General features: G+C 42.8%; 1 protein-coding gene across 1 annotated transcript in view; it reads left to right on the top strand.

Annotated features, from left to right (window-relative positions):
- Positions 1–14,792, top strand: part of Dner (delta/notch like EGF repeat containing) — a 304,752-nt gene that overhangs the window by 148,105 nt on the left and 141,855 nt on the right. Inside the window, exon 6 of the mRNA XM_040753181.1 lies at positions 14,215–14,360. Within this exon, the coding sequence (XP_040609115.1) occupies positions 14,215–14,360 (146 nt within the window). The remainder of the gene's footprint in view (positions 1–14,214; positions 14,361–14,792) is intronic.

Consider the following 14,792-nt stretch of genomic DNA (forward strand, 5'->3'; position numbering starts at 1 on the left):
TACTGGTCACCACCTCCCCTGGAGCTGGGAGCTAGATTATCACACCACTCCTGGTTTTCTTCTCTAGGCTCCTGTTCTCTTGTCATATCCTTAGGTTTGCTGTCCCCATAATCACTCACTGTATCAGCTATTTTCTTCTGGATATGGGGGCAAAGTACTTTATAAGCAGCCACTTACGAGAGAAAGGCCGACAGTTGCAGGTATAGTAGTTCATGGCATGGAAGGCATGGTAGGCGTAGCCTGTGGCTGCAGTGCTAGAAATACAGGCTGCTTGCTCGGACCTTTTTAGACCAGTAAGCAAGGGGTGGCTATAAACCCTAAAGCCTAGGCCTAATGATCCATTCGGGGCTCCACCTCCTCAGGGTTCCACAAATTTGTATTAGTTTTCTGTCGCAGTGATAAATGACCATGACCAAGGCAACGCATATAAGAAAGCATTTATTTTGGTTTATGGTTCCAGAGGGTTAGAGTTCCTGATGGTAGGGACAGCATGACAACAGCGGGCAGGCAGGCCTGGCTGCAGGAGCTGGAATGTGAACGCTGGAGTCTTAAACCATAAGCCTAAAGCAAATAGAGTGACTTAGAAGTGGTTGAGATATTTTAACCTCAAAGCTCACGCCCAGTGATGGCTTCCTCTAGCAAGGCCCCCGTTACCTAAACATCCCAGAATAGTTCCACTACCTGGGGACCAAGTGTTCAATGCCTGAAACTATGGGAGAAACTTCATATTCAAACTACTGTAAAGGTTTCTAAAGAGCGCCCCAAGCTGGGGACCAAGCATTTAAAGACAGGAGACCGAGGGGAGACATTCCATAGTGAAGCCATACTACTCAGGGTTATACGGTTACGTATTGTATATGTCTCAGTCTTTTCCCCAAATACTTTCTGAATGTCTGCTGTGAGTTAGAACCCTGCTTGGCTCTAGCAACACAATTGTGACTTCACACTCATGGATCTTGTTTTAGTGAAGCAACAGCTATTAGAGAAATAATAATCCAGCCAAACCAACAATTATAATTGTGACCATCATGCTGTTCTATGGATATACAGTCTATAAAAACAGAACAGGTGGCCTGAACAAGGGGGGAGCTCATGGACCCCATAATGATAGCTGGGAAACCAGCATAGGACTGACCCAAACCCCCTGAGGGCCTCCAGTAGTGGATCAGTATTTATCCCTAGTATATGAATGGACTTTGGGAGCCCATTCCACACAGAGGGTTACTCTCTCAGCCTAGACACACGAGGTAGGGTCTAGGCCCTGCTCCAAATGATATGACAGACTTTGAAGATCCTCCATGGAAGGCCTCCCCCTCCCTGGGGAGCAGAAAGGGGATGGGATAGGGGGTCAGTGGGGGGGGCAGGGGAGAAGGGTAGGGAGAGGGAACTGGGATTGATATGTAAAATAAGATTGCTTCTAATTTAAATAAAAAAGAACAAAACAAAACAGACAATCTGTTTGTTTGTTTGTTTGTTTGTTTTAGTTTTTCGAGACAGGGTTTCTCTGTATTGTTTTGGAGGCTGTCCTGGAAGTAGCTCTGTAGACCAGGCTGGCCTCGAACTCACAGAGATCCGCCTGCCTCTGCCTCCTGAGTGCTGGGATTAAAGGCTTGCGCCACCAACGCCTGGCTTGACATAATCTTGATGTGAGGATCCTACCTTGAAGGGAGATAACAAAGTTGATATGTTAACTAAGCAATGGGATGCTCTTCCAGGCAGAAAGTGGAGGTGTATGTCCTAGGCTGGAGAGAACATAAAATATCAGAGAAAGTACAAGAGTGTAAGGTTGGATCTTAGAGAAGAGACAGGAAAGTGGTAGAGATATGGTAGACAACAGACATGTTTTGTGGTAGAGGCGGTTAAGTTTCTTATGGCAGTAAGGAACTACTATAGGCAAGGAGCTGGAAAATACATTCATCTGGATCTAGAATCCCCACTGAAGTATATGCATTTAACTCTGCAGAGAAGAAACCACTGCCAAATCCAGTGTTTTCTTTCAGACCTCATCTTCAGGCATGTGATGGTAACAAGTCTGTTGGAGCCTAAGTTACAGTTTACTGAATGGACTTTGTAAGCAATGCTGGGTCTTTATGAACCAGATGGAAGAGGGCCTGAATGGTGGTGTGATGGTTAATTATCAACTTGATACAACCTAGAATCACCTAGAAGGACAGTCTCAATGAGAGATTGTTGATGTTGGCTGGCCTGTGGCTATGTCTGTGGGGGATTGTCTTAATTAAGTTAACTGATGTGGGAAAACCCACCCCACTGTGAATGGCACCAGTCCCCAGGCAAGGGGGTCCTGAAATGTGTAATAGTAGAAAAACAGAGTTTAGTGCAAGCAGCACATATGCATTCATTTCCCTCTGCTTTTAATTGTGGGTGTGATTTGACTAGCTATCTGAAGTTCTTTCCTCGACTTTCTTACAGTGATGGACTGTAATCTAGAGGCATAACCTGAAGCAAAAAACAAAACAAAACAAAACAAAAAAACCACTGTCTCCCACAAGTCACTCTTTTGAGAGTATATTATAACATCAACAGAAGCAGAACTAGGACAGGCAGAGCCCTTTCTAGAGCTCTAGCAAGTGGAGCAGATAGGGAAGGCAGCCTGGGAGCCTCTTCCAGCATGAGGTGAAGAGCAGGGCAGTCTTCATGATGAGAAATAACACTGATGTGAACCGAAAGTAACCCACTGAATCAGACTTGCTCTCCTAATCTCCCCCATTGTTTTCCTCTCTCCAATTATGGTGCACCGTGAGTGTTTCAGTGCAATACATCAGTTAGTTCTATTTTTAGCATAATAAATTCATGCATTAAAAAATACAAAGTTAAGCAGAATTCAATAATCCACAGCATCCCAGGTAGAAATCTCACCACATACTCACACATTCAGGTGACTTCTTTCATACGACTTGAAGTTACCAGACAGCCTGGTGGGTGACCACTTCAACTTTGGATTTTGAGTTGAAGCAGAGCAGAGAGCTATGAATAGATCTAAGGCAATTGAAAGATCATGTTCAGGATGCTTCTAAGGGCCAGGGAAGCAAACATGTCAATCAACAGCCTTTTGAGGAAGCTCATCTGAGAAACCAATTCCCTGACCACGCTTGTGAAGTCACCTTCAGCCCAATTAAGTGTGTATTTATCATCTCCCTCCCATCTGCTGAGGGATGTGATTAATTATTTTGGCATTCACTGTAATGCCATTAATGGAGAATCATTCATTAGCTGGACATGGTGGCTATTGTATATGAGTGCTACAGTGATTTAACAAGTGACTTACTAGGGTTTGATGGGTCCAAAGTGCATGAATGGAAGATTAAATGATATGTAATTCTGACTGATTATCAGGGAGCTGTCAAACTGACACTGAAAAATAGATTACATACACGGAGAATTTCAATTGTACATTCTGTGTGAGCCAACAAAATTTCAAAGGAAAATACAAATAAATTTCCATGTTCTCCTAATAAGTTCTTAGGACTGGCATTTTTGAAAAGATGTTCAATTTTGATGTGTTTTTCATGTACAATGAGAAAAAGAGATCATTCACATGCTTAAATGGAGATTATTTAATGCCAGAAACAGGGGCATGGTTAGACTTGACAAGCCTCATCGTAAATTTTGCTTCAAATACGAATTGTATGATTTGAGTATTTTTAGAACATTATGCCCTTTGTACTAGTTTGTCAGTCTTACATAGGTTGCTTGTTATCCTTTATAAAATGTCTTTTTATCCCGGGTTATCTTATGAGTTGTAGCTCTCCAATATTTATTCATATAAATACTTAACAGGAATTACTCCATCCAACTCTAGGTTAGTGAACCAGTGGGTTTATTAGGGCTACTTAGTGGGGCATTGCTGGTGACTCAAAGGCAGCTGCATCATTAAAAGCTCACTCCCAAAATGGCTGATGACTTCTGGAGGCTTCACCCCTGGAAGAGTTTTCATTTTTATAGTCTCATAGGGGGCTTGGTCAGTCAGAGAATCTCTTCTCCCCAGCTATTCTGTTCTACTTATATAACACTGGAAAGTGGCTTTTGAGACTCATAAGTTTCTGGAAATTACTGGGACTTGTGAGTTGTTTACTTCCTGGGTCTTGATAAGCCTCTCTCTAGATGGACCACTTTAATTTTCAGGACATTATTATACAACATGAGTATAAATTATTTGAACATTATTTTTAGCTGGGCAATGATGACTTTAATCCTAGTATTTGAGAGGCAGATGTAGGTGGAACTCTGAGTTTAAGGTCAGCTGGTCTACGGAGCTAGTTCCAGGACAATAAAGGCTACACGAAGAAACTCTTACCTTGAAAAACAAACAAACAAACAAAAAACCACATTATTTTTATATTCTGTAAAGTATTTTAAAGAGCGAATATAATTTTTAAAATTCCATTTAAAAGCTTTGATGATCTCACTTTCTTGCTTCTGTCCTGGCACTGCTGTTTTTAATGGGAACATACTTTTCTGGAGTCTTTTCCTCAGGACTTGAACTAGATTATATTCAGGATCTGCTCTAGTCTCCTTAAATTCATAAGTCACAACCTCATTTCCAGCTGTGGCATCAGGAGCCATGGGATTTGGGAAGTGATTAGGTTGTGAGGGTGTAGTGCTCCTAAAAGCAATGAGTGCTCCATACAAGGGAGCACTTGTCACCGGGCAGCCCTTTACCTCTTCTTGCATGTGAGGACACAGTGAGCCATTGATGAATCAAGAGATGGCCTTCACCACACACCAGCTCAGCTGGTGCCTTGAGCTTCCCAGAGAGCTCCATTTCTCTTGTTTCAAAGTTAACAGCCAGCGGTACTTTTTCCAGAAGCCCAAATACTAAGGCTTCGTTTTACATAGATATTGTTTTTTTCGTATGGCTGTTGGTGATAGTGGTGATGATGGAGGCAATAAGGATGGTGATGATGACAATGATGATTTATAAATTTTTTATCTGCTTGTGCTGCATCACAATCTTTTCATATAATGAACCCTGTCAAACCAACCATCTAGGAAATAGTTATTATTTCTATTCCAAAAAGGAGGCTAAGGCATAAAAGTTACTCAAGTTCTTTCTCTTCTTCCTGGTCCCCAAGAAGGGGAACTACTCTGAGGATCACCTCACCCTGCTTTGTATATAACAAAGAAGAGGCAGAGAGGGTGTTATCGAGGCTATATAGGGAAAACAATATATTTATTTATCAGAGAGAGAGAGAGAGAGAGAGAGAGAGAGAGAGAGAGAGAGAGAGAGAGAGAGAGAGAGAGAGAGAGAGAGTCGCACCGACCAGGAGTCAGAAACGTGGCTGGCTTCCAGGAGAAAAAAGGGAAGCCCCTTTTCCTTTCACTTCCTTTTATCTCTACCTTGACCACGCCCTGTTGGGCGGATAGCTTTGTGGGTTCACTCCTACAATTCGTAAAAAATTTCCACATTCGTTAATATATCATTATATGGATGACATATTATTGTCTGATTCAAATAAAGATACATTGGAAAAGATGTTTGAAGCAGTAAAAGAAACTTTGCCTCACTGGGGATTACAAATTGCCCCAGAAAAAGTTGATTTCTTCCATTCTGTTACCCAGTCTCCAAGTGTTGGGTCACAGATGCAGGTAGAACCCTTCCTGACCTATGCTTTGCACTAAGCCCAGCCTGCCTTCTTAACAGGCTGGCACAGGTGTGCCATCCCTCCTGCCCTGTGCCTAATGGAACAAGACATGGTCATTGTAAGCTGGCTTTCCTGGTGTCTGAGTGAATGCCAGAACCCTAAGGTTGGCAGCTGGGAGCTGCTATTTGAAAGCCTCCATGCTTTGGGATTTCCTGAGTTGAGAATAGTATTTATAGGTTATAAGTTTGCGCCAAATGACTCCAAGCACTGATAGGCAAACTTGGTGCAATCTATTTTGAGCACCTACAGCTTAAGAATTTATGGTCAGAATTTGTATTTTCCATGTATGCGTTCCCTTTAAGAGGGAGGAAAGTGATCTTGAACCAAATGACTGAAGTGAGATGTGCAAATCCCCTTTGCTATTAATCCCAATGAGGTGTTAACTACAAAGTCCATTTAAGACTCTTTAGCATTAGCCTTAGAGAAGAAGGCAGTAAAATAAACAGTTAATGGCCTGAAGCCAGCCGTTCCCTGCACTTTAATTGATGCTTGACCACTGCATTCCAAGGATAATGGCTGGGCCCTCCTTCGCTTCTCATTTGCACCAAGGGGGGCTGTTGTAAGAGGCCCTGTAATGATTGGAGAACACTTCCTTGCTGTGTTAATGAGCAACCCCAGGCAGCAGCAACAGCACTGTGTGCTTTTGTGTGTTGGGAGGATGGGGGGGGGGGCAGAAGAGCAGAAATGCGGGGAAGGGGAAGCCCAACTTTTATTTGTCATCCTAACTAGTTCTTTGGGGGTGTTTACAGGTCCCTGGATAGCCTTTGTAGGGTTGCTTTCATTATGGTTTTAGATCTCAGTAGGGAAATCATCTAGTCACATACCACTCAACATCTGCTTTCCTCCAACCCTTCTCTTTTCCAGTATTCAAACGGTAGGTTGAGCTGAGACCCACCCCTACCATGGACCAAAGTTTTCCTCTATAATACAGTCATAGTTCAAATCTCCTGTAGTTCTCCATACTTTCTAAGAAATCTCACTGTGGAGTGTGGTGCCTCACACCTGCAGTTCAGGTACTTATCATCTGAGGCAGGAGGATTGCTGTGAATTCAAGGTTAGCCTGGGAACACAAGAGACCCTGTCTCAAACACCAAACAAAGCACATAAACAAATTAATTAGTAGACCAAAGGCTAAACCACCATTCTCCCAAAAAATAAAAAGAAGAAAAAAATAGAAATTGTAACTTTCCTCACCAATTCTGTGCTTGAGAACATTTTATAGGCATTTCTTTTTTTTTTTTTTTTTTTTTTGGTTTTTCAAGACAGGGTTTCTCTGTGGCTTTGGAGGCTGTCCTGTCCTGGAACTCGCTTGGTAGACCAGGCTTGGTCTTGAACTCACAGAGATCCACCTGCCTCTGCCTCCCGAGTGCTGGGATTAAAGGCGTGCGCCACCACCGCCCAGCTAGGCATTTCTTTTTCAGTATAATTATGGCCTGGTAATGATGGCCAACTCAATTAACAGACTGGATGTAGTCACAGATGCCTTTAGTCCCAGTACCTGGGAGGCAGAGGCAGGAGGATTTCTGTGAGTTTGAAGCCAGTCTTGTCTATACAGTAAAATTCAGGACAGCTAGGATTACATAGAGACCCTGTCTCAAAAACAAAAAACCAAGCAAACAAACAATGCAACAGTTTACTTTCGGATATTACATTTCTGGTCTTGGTGCCGAGTCCTGTTCTTTCTCTCTTCCCCTTGTAGCACTCCGTTCCTCTGTATTTGCTACCATCTGTGTTCAGATGATAACAACTTTTCATAAGCCCTCATGTTCCCAACTATCCATGTTTTATATCTGACCATCAACTTGCCTGCCCCGTTCAGGGGGTGGGGTGGGGTGGAGTGAGGATGAGGGTGAGGGTAGGGGCATGGGGATGGGGATAGGGAGATGTCTCACCAGCATTTTAGGGACAAGTCACCTGAGAGGTTTCCCATGACCCTGTGGTCAGCCTGACCCATGTACACATGGGCAACTCTAATTGGACTCTGTGTGTGTGTATGTGTGTGTGTGTGTGTGTGTGTGTGTGTGTGTGTGTGTGATTATAAGAGAAGACTGCATGAGGGGTGCATGTGAAGGGGAACACTGGAGGAACTGGAGGGTAGAGGAAAGGATGGGTTTGGTGAAAACTCGTTGTACCATGTGTGAAATTCTCAAGCAACACATTAAAAGATTATTCTCTCATTCAAAAACAAAAATTTAAAAAGAGAAAATATAAAAATTTGGTCAGCTGTATTTTCAAGTTTATTCTTTGAGTATTCTTTATGCACAAATAGTATGTATATTCATACATTTAAATCAGAAAAGCATTTCAAATTTAATATGTTTGCAGTGGAAATCTTGACCCATTTATTTATACCTCAACTATCTTAATCAGATGTGATTTCCTCTTTTCCCTCACACCCTTTGTCCAATCTACACGAAAGATTTGGGTTATCTTCCCTTTCCCCCATCCTACTTCCTTGGGTTTCTCTTTTCATTAATAATTATCTCCTATCTTTCTCTCTTGCTTTTAGTCTCTGTCAGGTGCAGCTAGAGCATCTTCTTAGCCTCCTGTGTGTCTCGTTCGGGAGTGTTTGAAAAGACCACAGAAAGTGCTGGTACTGACATAGCCTCTGGCTCTTGGAGACAAGTCTTTCTGAGCAGGTGTCTTAGTTAGGGTTTACTATTGCGTGAAGAGACACCTTGACCATGGCAACTCTTGGAAAGAAAAGCATCTGAGGGTGGCTCACTCACAGTTTCAGAGGTGCAGTCCCTTATGATCATGATGGTGAGCTTGGCAGCGTACAGGCAGACATGGTGCTGGAGCTGAGAGTGCTACATCTTGCAGGCAACAGGAAGTTGACTGATTGTCACACTGAGGGAAGCTTGAGAAAAAGAGACCCCAAAGCCCGCCCCCACAGTGGCACACTTCCTCCAACAAGTGCCTCTCCCTTTGGGAGTCATTTTCTTTCAAACCACCACAGCGGGCCTATATTAGGAATCATATTACATATATCATCAGTGTAAGGACACAGCTCTTACTTCAAAGGGGATGAGAGACAGTTTATTCTGGAGTTGAATATAGGTGAGCATGGCATGGGAACACAGATTCAGGTTCTCCCAAGTGTCATGTTCCAATGTGGTAAGAGCTTTGTGAAGTTTTTAGAGTAACAGGACAAAGGATAGCATAAATCAAGATGTTTTTCAAATACATTGGTAGGAACAGCAGGAAGGTAGGGGGCATCTTTGCTATAGGGCTCCAATGCTATCTCATGACAGTCTCAGTTTTTGGGTTGGTGGAAGCTAGGGCTCTATTTGTACATACCCAAAGGATTTACCTAATTTAAGCCTCAAGGATGATAGTAGGTCAAAACACAGAGGTGGGCAATAAATAGCTACTTTGGGAGCTAACAGTAGCTCAAGATACAACATTCCAATGCTTGTCGATCATCAAGGTTCCAGTAAGTCAACCAACCATCTAGGATGTTTGATGTAGGGGTGTCTTTTTTTCTGGTAACTTCATTTGATAATATGTTGATTTCATATCTTAAGGAAGGTAAAGTAGAGTTTCTTCTAAGAATGCTAGGGGTGTCTGTGAAAGGACTAATACTGGCTTCTAGGAGCTCTCGAAAGATCACAGTCCCAAAAAGCATCTTTTTTTCTTTTCTTTTTTGTGGAGTACATTTTGTTCTATTTCTGATTCTTCCTGTAAGGGGCACAGTTCTTGCCCTGGACACATGGAATTTCCCAACTACTCCTTTGTTTTGTCTTAGCTGCTGCTGCTTGGAAAAATTGGACAGCATTACTTTAACTCTGGGTTATTCCAGTCATTTCCCCTAGACAACCCCAAAGGGAGGTGCAAAACCTTAGTGAAATTACATTCAGACATGGCAGGAGCAACTAGCTACTGTTCTCATAGCGTGCACACAGGGTCTTGCACATGAGCTATTCATTTCAGTGACTCACTATAAGGCACTGGGGAGCATGGCTAGGCAGCAACAGGTATCATGATGATACAAAGTAGTTTGAGAACACTGTGTGTGTGTGTTCATACATGTATATGTATGTGTACACATGTGTGGAGACCAGAGATTGATATAGAGTATCCTCCTCAATTGCTCTCAGTTTTTTCCATTTTATTTTGTGTATATAAGTGTTTTACCTGCAAATACGTCTATGTAACATGTGCATGCAGTGCCTATAGAGAGCAGAAGAGGACATGACCCTCTGAGACTGTAGAGAGCAGAAGAGGACATGATCCTCTGAGACTGTAGAGAGAATAAGAGGACACGATCCTCTGAGACTAGGTCCCGATGATCGTGAGCCTCCATGTGGGTTCTGGGAATCAAACCCAGGTCTTCTGCAGGAGCTGCCATTGCTCTCAACCCATGTCACTAATCCCAATTGCCCTTATTTTTGAGACAATCTTTCACTGAGTCTAGATTTCACTGCCTTGGCTAGAGTTTCTGGCCAGCAAACTTCATGGACCATCCCATATCTTCTCTCCAATGTGGGGATTACAGGCATAGTCTGCATACCTGGCTTGTCCCACCTCTCCTGCCTCTCTTCCTAAGATGTGTCCTGAGCTTAGGTCCCCATGCTTGCACAGCTAGAGCCATCCCCCCACCTAGTCCCCACATTACAAAGTTTTATTTAAAGAAATACCTCTAGTGCAAATTCAAAACAGGAGAAGTGTTTTCTGTCCATGCCACACCAAAAAGTTCACAAATACAGGCAGCATAGGAAGCTGTTAGCTTAGAAAGATGATTTTTTAGTAAGTAGAAGATGATATCACAGGAAGTGTGGTCCTCAGGTGGACAGAGACCAGGGCTAGTTAACTTTCCAGTTTATAGCTAATTCCTGCATTTAACTGGGACAAGTGCAGCTTCTTTAATAGTTTAGTAAGGCCTTTAATGCCCCAATACTCATATACAGCCAACATAGTTCTTTTTTCTGAGTTGCACTAAGAATTTCAGACATGTATGGTGTATACAGGAGTAAACATCAGTTGCCCGGATTCCAAAAACATGTGAATAAAATATACTTCAGGAGGCTCACATGAATGCCTCTCATTCCAAATGATTGTCACTTCAATCACATTATGATGTGACTTAATAGTTTTTCTACCAGATTCTTAACTGGACATACATGCCAGAATTATGCTGTGGAGTCTTTCTTTTTTAGTTATGCACTTATGTGGGTGTCTGTGTATGTGTGCATGTGAGTTCAGAGAGGGCCTCAGATTCTCTGGCACTGGGGTTGTAGGCAGTTGTGAGCTGTGTAATACGGGTTCTGAGAACTGAACAAGAACTCTTAACCACTGAGCCAGCTCTCCAGCTCCCTGGAAACTGTTTCAAAACAAGGATGCCAGGGTTCTACACCAAATCCCAGCTTCTTTGTTATGTATGTTGGGGTCCAGAAGTACGTAGTTTGAAGAATGTTCTACAAGGGTTTGGAGATTCTTTTCTCATTTCTGGGAATTGGACCCATCCTAGGCAGGCGAGGCAACTCTTCCACCACACAGCTTCCTGCATTTTATTGGAGACAAAGCTGTACTACATTGCCTAGGCTGGCCTTGAACTTGTGATCTTTCTATCACAGTCTCTTGAGTAGCTGGGGTTGTAGGCCTGTACTATAAGGCCTGGCTGAAGCCACTAGTTTCAACACTGCTGAAAGAACCACTACTTTTGACTGAAAAGTTTAGAGTGACAGGAAGCAAGGGTGACTTGTCGTTGGTCTCTTAGTCTGCTCGGCCACCTCATCTGTAGAAGGGGGCTCCTTCAGTGCTCATTGAAGAAGCAGAAGCAAATTGTGTAGAAAACTATACCTTGTGTACTTTTAGCTATGTACTTGTCTGAACTATTGATGGCTAAATGAATTTAATAGTTGAATAGATTTTTAAAACATAATCTTTGGAAGAAAGCCTCTTCTACATAATTGTAGACCATTATGTGTTCTAAATGTTTAGTGAACAGATGAGCTAGATTTAAAAAAACTGAAAGCATTTAATGTGAAACCCGAGAACAAAGGAAAGACAGGAAGAACACTTTATAATGCAGATGCCATATTTTGTCTCTATTATTTTATGTGTAAAAATGTCACTTGGGATAAGATCTCAGTGTTTGTCAGTCGCTTCTGTCCACCCGGGGTAAGCAAAAGTTGACTATAGCCTGGGATTCGTGCATTCCCGTGACTGCTGTTCTTCGGCATTTGAATAAAGCATGGGATGCTGTGATAGCCCTGTCAGTGAAGTGCTTGCTTTGAAAGCACATGACTCTGACCCTGGGATTCATGTAATAAAAGCTGGGTGTGTTGATATGTACTCTCAATTCCAGAGGTGGGGAACCAGGAATACCTGGATTCCCAGGGCTTGCTGGTCACCCTGCCTAGCCTAATTTATGTGTGCCAGGCAATTGAGAGACCTTGCCTAAAAATAAAGGTGGACAGAATCTGAGGAACAGCACCTGAGGTTGTTAAAAGGTCTCCTCATGGATACACACTCACATAAATGAGCATGACATACATTTACACACACACACACACACACACACACACACACACACACATACACACACACACAAGTGGACATAGTATATATTTAATAAGGCATTCTGGAACTGTTTTTTGGGCACTGTCTTTGCTGCTTTGGCTCTGTGTACCCATGTCTTGACCTGTTTCCCATCCCTTCTCCAAGACTTGTTCTTGGTCACCAAGGAGGTGTCAGTAAGGGTGGCATAAGAAGGAGTCATCTAAGACAAATAGTCAGGGACCAGTGCATGATGTAAACTTGAGCATGTGTGGACCCAGCCAAGCTCAGAATGCACTGGAATATAAGGGAAAGCCCCCAATTGAGGTGAGATCAGAGCGGGATCTCAGTGTTTTCCACAGTGGGAAAAGGAGGGGTATTGCCAGCAGGGGACAGTGATGAAAGTGTCCGCAGAGTTGGAGTGAGCAGCATGTTTCAGTATAGTGTAGAGGCTTCATGGAACAAGCCTTCTGCTTCCTTCCTCCCTAAAACCTGTATACAGCAGAGGTTCAATAGCAAATGTGAGGAAGAAATCAACCCACTCCCCATGGATGAAAACACCACTGTCCACCAGAAACCCACTTCTGGTCTCCACCGAGACACCAAGTTGACACAGTGTCTTTGTAGGGCATATGGGGACCTGGTATAGTGTCAACAAGACTTGCCTGAATGCTCAGTAAATAACAGGAGTGCAGTCCAGAAACTTCCCACAGCTGTGAGCAATAGTTCTGAGAGCAGAGGGCCTCATCAACATTCTGGACAACCCGCTTGTTCCATCAGGGACTCTGAGACCCGCAGCACCTCGTAACTCCTTTCATTCCCTCAATTCAAGGCCTGCTTCATGCTTTTGCTTCCTGACTGCCCTCCATTTAACATTTAAAAGAATGGAAAGTGAACCCAGTATGTCAAGGAACACTTTGAACAAATCGGTGGTAATGAGCCTTAGGAAATAATACACAGCACCCCCTGAGAGCAAGGGCATCTAAAATTGAGAACATTCTAGAAGGTTGCGGATTTCTCATCTACAGAAGCAATGTGTTCTTAAGTGACCATCATTAAGGAGAGGGTGCTGGCTGTCCCGCAGGCAAGGCAGGCCCAAGGCATTCATTCTGTTTCTTACCCAGTTTCTTATTTTGCTGCAGTGTACTCAATGAGAAAAAAAAAATGTAAGTCTGTGTAAGTCCCTGTGCCTCAGGACAGACAGAGGAATAGATTGTTAAAAGAGCTTGGATACAGTAACCATGAAACATTCTGAAACTATGTTTATAGGTATCTAGCCTGGCGATGCCTGTATGAAGTTGTGATACCTGAAGTATAATAGAGAATCTAAACTTAAAAACTCCATTACATGAAAAAAATCCATTATATGAAAATTAAGTCATACATGACTATGAAGTGAATACACAAGAATTAACTTTTGTATGATATAATTGATGTGTATTATATCATACAGAAACCAGAAGCTGTCTTCGTGTGTGTGTGTTTGTGTGTGTGTGTGTGCACATGTAAGCACACACATGTGTCTGTAAGGCTAGAAGAAAGTGTCAGATCTCCTGGAGCTCGAGTAACAGGCAGATGTGAGTTGCCCAGTGTGGCACTCACTGGGGTGGACTGATACAAGGTGGGGCCTTCAGAAATTTCCAGAACTTTTGACTATCCAGTGTACACAGGAGAAGGAAACACTGAGTAACACATGTATTTTCTCTTTGGGTGGAGACCAGGGTGCAATCTCAGAAGCTGAATTATAAGATGAAGCACTAGCAGACAAGTGTCTTTCACAGGACAAGGGCAGGAGCGGAACAAGACGATAATGGCGTGCCTGATGCTCCTCTTCTTTGTCCTTGGCAATTCCCATGATTCTTGGAGGGACTTGTGCATCTTAAGGACCTGAGGTCTGAATGGACAGAGGCTGTGTGCTTTATTTTATCCCTCCATGTTATTGTGTTTATCTGACTTTCAGACTAAATTCAGCCTAGGCAAAATCCTAGTCTTGTAGAAAGTGTGTTGGAAGAGCTGGCTTTACATTTCTTGTTATCCTGTTTTCTTTTAGGTTTTGTGAATGATTCTGTTGCTAAGTCCATTGTGGCTTTACGTTTAACTCTGGTGGTGAAGACCAGCAACTGTGTGCCTGGGGACAGCCGCTTGAATGACATAGAGTGTTCAGGAAAAGGAAAATGTGCCACGAAGCCATCAGAGGTAAGGGACACCTGATAGCTTCTAAATATTACTATAACTAAACAAATATATATGTATATATATATGTATAGGCAACATACAGATATATGAGTTTCCATATAACCTTAAAATCACTGGAGTAAGTTCTATGCACAGATAGACCTTCCTGAATTAGCATGAAGTTGAGGTTACTTCTGATAGAAGAATCAAGAGAAATAGAAGGTCGTGGGCTGACAACTGTAGAGAAGACGAGGAAGAGCTGTAGAACCTACTGGGTGAAGTAGTCCCAGAAGAGAAGAGTGAGACATGATGGGAAGTGTCATGGCTTCCACGTGAACCTGAAGGGAAGATGTACACAGCCCCCACCCGTACTGTCCCCGCTGAACTGTTCTGAGGCCTGATTAGTTCTGAAAAAAGGCAGTGTCAGAAAAAAAGAACTGTTTCAAGTGAGCA

This window comes from Mesocricetus auratus, unplaced genomic scaffold (genome assembly GCF_017639785.1).
Source record: "Mesocricetus auratus isolate SY011 unplaced genomic scaffold, BCM_Maur_2.0 Super-Scaffold_100010, whole genome shotgun sequence".
Classification (NCBI taxonomy): domain Eukaryota; kingdom Metazoa; phylum Chordata; class Mammalia; order Rodentia; family Cricetidae; genus Mesocricetus; species Mesocricetus auratus.